At 44.2% G+C, this 10,738-nt stretch overlaps 1 protein-coding gene across 1 annotated transcript; it reads right to left on the bottom strand.

The window, feature by feature from the left end:
* Positions 1-2,571: 2,571 nt before the first annotated feature.
* Positions 2,572-9,065, bottom strand: LOC148092172 (putative inactive serine protease 58). Its single transcript, XM_087821323.1, has 5 exons — positions 9,026-9,065; positions 7,499-7,655; positions 5,711-5,961; positions 3,165-3,301; positions 2,572-2,721 (listed from the first exon to the last, which is right to left on the bottom strand). Exons 1-5 carry the CDS (start codon positions 9,063-9,065, stop codon positions 2,572-2,574), a joined length of 735 nt encoding a protein of 244 aa, XP_087677449.1.
* Positions 9,066-10,738: the final 1,673 nt, after the last annotated feature.

Genomic DNA, 10,738 nt, shown 5'->3' with positions numbered 1-10,738 from the left:
AATGAAAAGATTCTCAACATGTCGTTAGGGAATTACAAGTTACTACCACATACCTAGTAGAAGGGCTGAAATTCAAAATACTGAAAACGCCAAATGTTGGCAAGAATGTGGAGCAGGAGGAACCCTCATTCATTGCTGCGGGGAGTGCAAAATGGTGCAGACACTTTAGGTGACAGCTTGGCAGCTTCAAACCTTGGAAGCCACCAAGAGGTCCTTAAATAAGTAAATGAATGAACAATGTGTGGTATGTTCGTACAATGGAATATTTATTTAGTGATTCTTTAGAAAATGAGCTATCAAGTGCTGAAAGACATAAATGCATATTACTAAGTGATAGAAACCAGTCTGAAAATATATCTTGTGTGATTCCAATTTATGACATTTTGGAAAGGCCAAATAGAGAGACAGTATAAATATCAATGATTGTCAGAGTTTGAGGAGAAAGTTATTCTGTATGATACTCTAATTGTGGATTATGACACTATGCTTTTATCAAAACCCATAGCAATATATAACATAAAGAGCAAACCCTAATGTAAACTATGGACTTCAGCTAATAATAATGTATCAATATTGATTTATCAGTTGTTTTGCACCAATGCAAGATGTTAATAAAAATATAGGTTGCTCAATGGTAGAATTCAGGTGGTAGGTATACAGGTAAACACTGTAAAATTCTTTCAGCTTTGTCGTATGTGTAAAATTTTTCATAATAAAATTTGGGAGAAAAAAGAATTTTAAATGGAGGTAATAGACACCTTGGTGCACAGAGCTAAGGACACTTCTTTAGTCTACAGTGTGTCTAAGAAAGGAGTACCCAGAAGTTACGCTTTACCTGGGGCTTAGAGAAAGGGAAGGAGCCTGTCTGGCATAAAAAGAAAGGAAAAAAGAATTTAAAAAGAAAGGCTTTTGAAAGGCACGAACATGTGAAATAACATGGCGTGTTTGTGGGACTATGAGTATTATATAGGGGATGTGTTAGGAGCTGGGTGGAGAGACAAGCAGGGATTCAAGCCTGAAAAGCCTTATCATGTAGGCCTTGCATATTTTAGACTTGAGAAGTCTTTACTATTTAGGAAATAAGGAGCCAATAAATTCATTATTTAACAGAATTCTATTGAAGGCCCATGTTTACGCCCTGCATAATCCTCAGCTGCTTCCCCTTGGGTGGAACCTGTGGCTTACTTCGAACTACTAGACTATGATGGAAATGATGGGATGTCAGCCCCATGGTTATATTTATATATATGTGTGTCACCCTCATAGGATGGGTCTCCAGACCTCTTCATTCTTTGCAGTGTCTTTCTCCAATGGCATTCTTCCCTACCTCCCCACCTCACTGGTCTCTGTCTCTCCTTGCCCATGTCACCTGGCCCTCCCCTACATGGAACTCCATGGCCTCTCATAGATCACTCTTGTGTTACTCAGAATTCTGCGTTTTTAGGTATGTTGGTCAATGGGTCTGGGACGCTGTCCATCTCCCCACCATATGCCAGTGTGAGAGAAAGATTAAGCACCCATCAGAACTCTTCCTAATAGAACTAAACTCGACCGAAGCCTGAGGCTGATACCCACAAATATAGGCCTCCCTGGCATCATCTGAGATCCAGAGCTTTGTCTTGAGATGTCCTCTAGAAATGACGGCATCCATGTCCTTCAGGAATGCCAAAAATATCATGCCCCATCTCTAATTCATGACCATGCTCCTGATCCTTTATAGATGAAAGAATTGGCTCTGTTTATATTATCTTTGAGAACCACCACCTACCCAGTTGCCGAAGTCAGAAACTTGGGCGTTAACCCATACATGCCCTTCTTTCTTCTTTTTTCTACTCACAGTCAATACATCTACAGATGTATTGTACAGATGCAGCTTCCTTAGTCTCCCCCAATTCAGAAACTTGATGATATTCTCTCTAATTTGGAGGCATTAATGGCACCCCCTCTGATACCTACAAGATAAAAATCTGAATCATTTTACCCAAGAGGTCCGGCCTTTCACAAACATTTTCTCACCTACAAAAAACAATCTTTTATCACGTTCTCTCTCCATTTTGTCTCTGGTATTCCTTATTCACATACATTTTCCAATACATGCCACATTTTTATGCTTTGCTGACTTTTATTTAACGACACCCTCAGTTTTCCAATGTTGTCTCCTAATGTATCTGTCTCTTTGGTGACACCTCCCCTGACATGGTTTTTATTCTATGCTCTCACAAAACTTTATTGCTTATCTCCATTATGGCAATTGTCACAAAGTATTTTAATTGGCCGATTGATGGCAAAGACTGTCATATTCACTCAGGTACCCCTAGCATATGTAGTGCCTGCTGAGTAGCAGACGATTCCATAATTTTTGAATGAATGAACAAACGATGGGGGTGTTGCTAAATTTCTCATTGTTTTCACAAGAGGTCAGGGACCACAGCATGAGTTCTTAATGCCATTTTTAATTGAATTTTTAAAAATTTGGATTCTGTTCAAGAACAAGAAAGGTCAAGAGAGTTGGGGATCTAGTGTAGAAGTCATAAAGATGTTGCACTGAGGGGATGGAGGAACAGAGGAGCCTCATTGCCTGTTCATGGTTTTTAGGATCCATCTTGCATAGGGATGAATTTCTGTGAAGAATCCTTGACTGCCCAGGGTGACACTTCCTTTTGCCCAGGACAAGATTCCATGCAACCTCCCACCACAGATGGCTGGAGCAGCTGAAACTTCCTGCCAGGGAGAGAGATGGGAAGTCAATGTTACTTTGTCCCGATGGAAGAAGAATAAATCCCAAGAAGTTGCACATTATAGTAGCAGGGCCATTTAGGGGGACTAGACTCAGTTTTCTTGAGAGGTAGCAACCCTCTCGTAACATCCACATAGGTCTCACCTCTCTTGGGTCAAGCTTGGCCCAACCTGAGAGCAAGCAGGTGAAGAAGGGAGACCAATGGTTCTACCCAGAATCTCTTCCACTCTAAAAGAGGGGAAGGGGAATTCATGGCAAACCCAAGACTGAGTAGGGGGGAGGGGGGAACTCATGACAAACCCAGAGACTGAGTGGGGAGAGGAGGGGGACTTCAGGCCTTTTGGATGAGTACCATTTGACTTCTCACAATCACCTCTCCTTGTCATGGACCCCTTGCTATCTTCCTGTCTGGGGAAAGGAAAGATACCTTAACTTCAGTTAGGGTGCTCAGAGGTTGCCCCATACACATGATGTTGACTTTGGTTTTTTTGTTTAGTATAGACATGCACTTAAGGGAGGGAAGGGCGTGTTGATTTGTCCAAGTCAGGATGTCAGCATCACTCACTGTGGGAAAGAGAAGAGACATGAAGACCAGGGTTACTCGCCTTATCACATATACTCTTGTGATCAGCCCCAATTTTGTAAATGCATTAATCCCTGAGAATATTCATTGCCGGCAGTGAGCATTCCATCTTTCTCTGGATTCCTCATTCAGTGTCTGTGTCAGAGTATTCCTTGTTTAATGCTCTGTGGATTCAGGGCATTAAGCCCTCCTTACATGAGACATCAGACATCAGACATCAGATCTGTGGTTCTCTCTCTACCGTGTGTAAGTTAGAAACCTTTGAAAACCTTTGAAAATTACGAATGACCATGAGAAGAGACAGATGTAAAGCCTTTGTCTCCAAGAATTCTTTCTTTTTGGCACCTACTTCATCTTCTTTAAATTTAGTCATAAAAGAAGAAAACTACTTTTAATATGTTTAAAACTGTTTTTTTAATGTTTACTTATAAATGGATTATTTGTGTGTGTGTATATGCATAAATATACATGCATATTTCCCCCTAAGTAGCTATATTCATTTCCATTATAGCAATTGTTACTATCCTGTTACCCTCAGGATATAAGGATTCTAGCCAAGATATTGTATAATTTTAATCTTTGGTAGTGAAAAGCAAGGAGAAAACAAGAACCTGACCAGAGACTGTTCAAGCTAAGCTTAGAATTACTTATACAGCAGGATTTTTCTCATGGAGTGTATCCAATCTAATGTCCTAAAGCAGATTAGATCAGAAAGCGTCAGGTCAGAAAAGAGGAGTTGTGTTCAGTTTTAACTTTTTATGGGACTTGAATTGCAATACATAGAACAAGCTAAAGTAATCTTGTTGCTTGAAATAAGGAATTCCTAATAGCTCTTGGGAGCTTTGCACCAGAGAGCTTATAGAATTAGTTTGTCACTGAGATCCTGACCTGCAGAGCCTATGTGATAAAACCCTTGTATAGTTTTGTTTTGTTTTCAAATGGTATGTAATGAATTAGTTTTGTAAACTGTCAGGCAATTACTTTGAATAGGACTTATCGATCAAAGAGAAAAATCACAAATCTTTGATTTGTTCAGAAATTATATGCACTTAGATTCCCAGGAATGTTGCTTCTGAATTGAAAATGAAGTTGCCAAATACAAAAAATATAGAAGTTTCCATTTTTTTTTTTTTTTTTTACAAAACAGATGGACTGTTCTGTAGCCACCACTGGGGTTTAAACCTGATTAATATCCATGACAACTTGCCTCAGTGGACACAGCTTTGGCAAGTGAATCATTCAATGCCACTTCTTAAAATCAGCCAATCAGACTCCCCTCCAAACAACATGCCTGAGTGCCAACCAATCAACAACCTCACCCAAGTAACCACGCCTCTACAGATGATGTCAACTTTCTTTAGCCTCTGAAAGTCCTCCAGTCCATTCACAAAGCTTCCCACAAACCCCATAAAGCCCAGTACTCTGCCCTGCTCAGCATCGCTCTTCCTTATTATAATAAGCCATGAATTCAGCTTTATCATTTCATTTTAGATCTCGAATGTTGGTTCCATCATCCTTTGACAATACCCAAAGAGAACCTAATGGTTATTAGCAGCCACCTGATGTGAAGGCCACCAAAGACCAACGAATGTGTAAGAAAGCAACTATTTTCATAAAATGCCCTTGGTAAGACGTGATCTTGCAGAGACCAGATCTTCTCTGCTCATCCCAATTAGAGCTCAGAGGGTCAAGGGGTGTGTGCCTGCAACATGGGTTGTGGCCATGTTTTCAACGCGTGTCAGGCCAGAGACACACCCAGAGCATGTCATGATAATCAGCTCCTATGACCTCTTCTAGTCTCCGCCCTAAGTGGGAACTATTGGATAGAGCAGTAGGTGTAAGAGCAGCCCTCTCTTTCTGGAAACAGCTCTGGTGACGGGAGAGATGGCTCCCCCAGCCACCTTCTTATCTCTTGGGGTCCCACTTGAGTGAATCACCATCAGCATAGGTTGGGTGTCTGTGGTCTGGGGTGGGAAGCATCCTCCCTTGCTTCCCTATATCACATTTTCTTTTGGTTTCCCCGCTGCTGTCCATTAATTGCTTGGTGGACCTTCTGTAGCTGTCCATGAGGCAGAAAGCCACCCTCTCAAGAGGTGCCTTGGTATTGTCTTTAGAGTGAGATAATCACCCACCTTTATTTAAATTCTGTTCCTGGTACTCTGACCTTGGTTCTAGACATGGAACAATAACTGCCTGCTTCATTTGTTGGTTTCCCATTGGCTGCCCTATATCAATCTCTTTGAATTTTTTCTTTTGGCCTCTAATCCTGGTATTATGAGGTCCTGAAGGCAATCACTCTAGGGTCAAGAACATGACCTCATATCTCCTATTTCCTTCAACTATATTCCTCCATGTTTTTCCCAGCTTGAAAGACACAGTGGGACACTTACGGTTTTTATAGTCACTCCACATCCAGGTTGGGATAAAGCAGGAATCGTTAAACGCTATGGGCTCCATCGCTATGGCTATGGTCCCCACGTGGGTGTGGAGCGCCGCAGCCTTGGACAGTTTCACCATCATCAGGTCATGTTCCAGAGTGTGCGCATTGAATTCAGGGTAGGGCAGCGCCAGTGAGTTATTCCGGGTCTGCTCTTTCTTATTTTTGATGGTGGGTTGATTAACTCCCAGCCGAATTTCAGTGCTTTGGAAGAAAGAGGGCAGGGAGATGGAGAAGAACAGGGTGACGGAATGTCAGGACTGCAAAGAGCATCAGAGGTGACTTTCTACAACCTTAACTTTACCTCTTAGACCTGAGAACTAAAGTGACCTGCCTTGGTCTGTAAAGTAGTAATAACAATAGTTTGCAGGATTATTGTTTTAGAGTCAATGTATATAAAAGTATACATATATATATAAGCTGTATATATATAAAAACTGACATGGTATCTGCCACCTAGAACATACCTGTACAGCCTCGTTGTGATGATGGTGATGATCTGGACCATCTGAGTGATCAGGTGATAAAGACGACACCACAGTGCAGGATTGCACAGCATTTGGCCTCTACTACACTGTCTCAAGCAACTCTTGAAGAAGCATATTGCACCCTTCATTTCTAGATATTCTTAGGCCCTTCCCAGCTCTTCTTGGGCCCATATCATTGCATTTACCATGTGCTGCCTACATTGATCATAGGTTCACAAGACTCTTAGTCTGTGAGCACCCCCATTTCCCATTTTCCCATCTTACTTCCTAGACAGACTCAAACCCACTCACATCACCAGAAATCCAGTCATGCACCATATACAAGAGCCAATCCCTTCTAAAGACACTTCATGCATTAGAGGTGGCTGAGAAAAGAATCCCAGAGTTGCCAAGTCCAATTCTCAGAGGGGATGAACTGTCTTTATTTCCTTTGTATTTCTCAATGTGCAGAGCAGGGGTTTAATATATGTTTGAGTAAATTGTCTTAAGCAGGCGGCTGAGAGCTCTGACTTTGAAATGACCCTCCTATACCCCTGAAACTCTAGGTCCCAATCACAACAGAGATTCTGGGATTGACAGGGGACGGCATGCTTGTGCGGTGCCCTCTTGCCCTGCTCCTGCACCACCTGGCCTGCCTAGCTCCTGACCCTCCTCCTGTGAACATCCCCCCTCCTCATCACACTGAGCCAACTCTGGTCTCCCCAGTATCTTTACTACGTCAGGGGCTCTACTCCCAGGGCTTTATTTACTTGACCGCCTCCTCCTCATTCTGGGGTCTCATCTCTTCAAAGGGGCCTCGCCGGACCACCTAACTAAAGCAGATCTCTCGGTACACTCTTGTGTAGCGCAGTTTGCCACTCTTTTTATGTTTTCTTTTGGGCCCTTTGTTTCTTTTGGCTCACCTGCTCCACCAGGATGTAAGCTCCGCGAGGGAAAATTTATTTGCATCCTGTTCCCTCACAGTTTTCTCAGTGCATTAAGCAGTCCCTGGCATATAGTAAATGTCCAATAAATCCACTAAATAAAAGAATATTATTTAGTCTCCTTGGGGAGGAGTCTTCTGACATCTTTCTATCAACCTCCTCTTAAACCAACAAATGTGTATGATGTTGCCCGTTGGCAAGATGATCCTCTCTCTTCCTGGGTGCCTCTAATTTCCTCAGGATGCCATTAAAACTGGCTGGGATGCCTCACCAGACCTGTTTTTGTTGAAATATATCCCTCCCTACTTCCAAGAGCATAGGGATACTTACGGTAAGGGGCAGTGAGCAGCAGTCAAGACCCACTCAGGGTGAATGAGGGACCCCACACAGGGTTCTCGATCGGACTTCAGATAGGCCAGGTAGGGAACAGTAAAATCTTCTGGTAAGTCCACCTTTGTAACTGTGGGATCTTTGGCCAGAATGACCCCTAAAGAATCGATGGGGTCATAGGTGGAAAGAGAGACAAAGAAGTTGAGAGGCGCTGGTTGGCTAGGGCAGTTTTTCCCAGCCTAAGGTTTTCAAAGATAATATCAAAGTCTTCATATTATGTTAAATATTTTTTTTTTAAATGGGGGGGAATCAGGCATGTCACTCAAGCTATACACCTTAAAGAAACTGACACATGTCCTTGCCAGGCATGGAAGTAAAAAAAAAAAATCAACATTCCCTGACTTTGCAGGTGAAAGGAGTGGGAAAGCTTGGGGCAGGGCCATGAGGCTTCCAGAGCCCCTGCCCGGCCCACCCTCCTTTCCTGTGCTCACGCCTCTGAAGTCCATCCGCCCGCATGAAGGGAAGACATGCTTTTCCTGTGGCTGTCCAGGAAGCAGGCAGTCTAGGTAATCCCACACTCAGGAGCAGGGCACTTATTAGTGACCTGCCCTAACATGCCCCCAGGCCTCAGAGGGCTTGAGGAGAGCGCTGATGGGCTGGGCTGTGCATCAAGAGTGGTTCCTAACCCTAGGTCTAACCCTAACCCTAACCATCTCCCTAAGCCTAGCCCTCAACATAACCCTAACCCTAGGTCTAACCCTAACCCTCACCATCCCCCTAACCCTAGCCCTCAACATAACCCTAACCCTAGGTCTAACCCTAACCCTCACCATCCCCCTAACCCTAGCCCTCAACATAACCCTAACCCTAGGTCTAACCCTAACCCTCACCATCCCCCTAACCCTAGCCCTCAACATAACCCTAACCCTAGGTCTAACCCTAACCCTCACCATCTCCCTAAGCCTAGCCCTCAACATAACCCTAACCCTAGGTCTAACCCTAACCCTCACCATCCCCCTAACCCTAGCCCTCAACATAACCCTAACCCTAGGTCTAACCCTAACCCTCACCATCTCCCTAAGCCTAGCCCTCAACATAACCCTAACCCTAGGTCTAACCCTAACCCTCACCATCTCCCTAAGCCTAGCCCTCAACATAACCCTAACCCTAGGTCTAACCCTAACCCTCACCATCCGCCTAACCCTAGCCCTCAACATAACCCTAACCCTAGGTCTAACCCTAACCCTAACCATCCCCCTAACCCTAGCCCTCAACATAACCCTAACCCTAGGTCTAATCCTTACCCTAACCATCCTCCTAACCCTAGCCCTCAACATAACCCTAAAAAAAAAAGAAAAAAAAAAAAAAAAAAAAAAAAAGAGTGGTTCTTTTCGTTTCTTTCAACGATTAATTGAAGGAAATGCCCCCGACTTCCCATCTCTCCAGTCGTGGCTAGCCACTTCCCTTTCGGACCCTCCCCCGGCCCACCCCAGCTCTCCCGAGGGCAACAGGGGCCTAGACTCTCACCAGCGGCACTGAGGAGAGTGACGGTGAGCCAGTGCCTCATGGTGGCCGGCGGTCTCCCCGGGAGAAGACAAGTTGGATCGAACTGGAAGTAACCCGATCTTCAGTCCAAGTGTCCCTGTCCGGAACAGCTGGGGAGGAACATTAATTGGGGCTGGGGGGAAAGCAAGGATCTGATAGTAGTCTTAACTCTTCCTTATCAAAACCCGTTTTAGAGGAGGAAAGCTAGAGCTGTCTCTGCTGCAGGTAAGAGAGAAAGGATCCAACCCAGTCAGGCCTTTGGAGCCTCTTCTCTGACCCTAGAAGTCTCAGGAGTCCTGAGGTGTCTGCTGACATTTACCTACCCCTCTGTGACATAACCCTTCTCTGTTGGCCCCTCCTCTCTTTGTGACTGCCAACCTCTCTCCCCGCCCTCACTTGTCACCTCCCCTTTTCCAGAGTCCCCCATAGAGCCATTCTCATAGACTAATCACATTTTGGGGTAAGGAACATATTGAATAGATCATTTCCCCCCTCATTTTAGAGATGAGGGAGCTGTGCCTCCTGAGAGATACACTCATACTTATACATCTTTTTGTCTTTATATGCGTATGTTAATTGGATAAATTTCTAGAAGTTAAGTTGCTAGGGTAAAGAGCATACAGACTTTATATTTTTAAAAAAATATATATATATACACACACACATATACATATATATATATACATATATATAGTCTTAGAGAATAGGAGGGAGAGAAAGAGACAGAGACAGAGAATAGAAGGGAGGGAGAGAAAGAGACAGACAGAGACACAGAGAGACAGACAGACAGAGAGAAACACTGACTGGTTGCCTCCCACACATGCCCTAACTGGGAATCAAACCTGCAACCTGGTGTGTCCTGACCGGGAATCGGATCTGCCACCTTTTTGTGTATGAGACAATGCCCTAACCAACTGAGCTGCACTGGCCAGGGCCAGACTTTATATTGAAATAGAAATTCACAAATTGTGAATAGTTTTTAAACAAGAGGTAGAAAGTGACAAGAAGTGCTGAAAAGAGACTTGTGGATGGCCTGAAAAAGGATTCGTGCTTTTCTCGCTATTTTTCGTTCTCTCTCTGACCTTCCATCTCTCGTATATCTCACTTATTTGGTCAAGGCTCTGAATCTTCCCTCTCCCTGAGGCGGGTAGGCGAGTAGGTGCGTGTTGATGCTGGGGATGAGGTGGGGTAGCTTTTAAGAGCCTTGAGTGCAAACCTCAGGAATTTGGACTTTATCCTAATGGCAGCAATAGGTGACATTAGGGGCTCAGGGCTGCTCCCTGCAAGTACACCATCCAGAGTTACAGAGGGATAGGAAATTTTAACTGGGGGATGTATCTTCCTATGCTCTCCTCCCCCAAGATTCCTGCTATGGACTGCATGTTGTGTCCCCCCAAAATTCATATGTTCAAGCCCTAACCCCAAAGGGATGGTATTAGGAGCTGGGGCCTTTGGGAGGTAATTAGGTTTAGATGAGGTCATGAGGGTGGAATCCCCATAATCAGGACAGTGTCCCTATAAGATGACACGAGAACTAGCTCCCCGAGCCATGTGAGGGTAAATGAGGGGGCACCTGTCTATGAGGACGCGGGCTCTTACCATTTCCAGCTGGCACTAGATCTTGGGCCTCCCAGCCTCCAGAACGGTGAGAAATTGTTTGCTGTCCGAGCCACCGTGTGTCTAGTTCTTTGGTGA

The sequence above is a fragment of the Miniopterus natalensis genome, chromosome 10, assembly GCF_054644295.1.
Source record: "Miniopterus natalensis isolate mMinNat1 chromosome 10, mMinNat1.hap1, whole genome shotgun sequence".
Lineage (NCBI taxonomy): Eukaryota > Metazoa > Chordata > Mammalia > Chiroptera > Miniopteridae > Miniopterus > Miniopterus natalensis.
The sequence above is the reverse complement of the archived record's forward strand: the minus strand, read 5'-3'. Positions and strand labels throughout refer to the sequence as shown.

Bases quoted from the DNA above. Each gene is read 5' to 3' on its own strand.
- LOC148092172 (XM_087821323.1), bottom strand. From the start codon at position 9,065: ATGAGGCACTGGCTCACCGTCACTCTCCTCAGTGCCGCTG. The intron at 3,302-5,710 runs GTAAGTGTCCCA...TCTTTCCCACAG, and splicing joins GTGGAGTGACTATAAAAACC to TGAGTGATGCTGACATCCTG. The intron at 2,722-3,164 runs GTATCTTTCCTT...TCTCCCTGGCAG, and splicing joins GCACCCTAACTGAAGTTAAG to GAAGTTTCAGCTGCTCCAGC.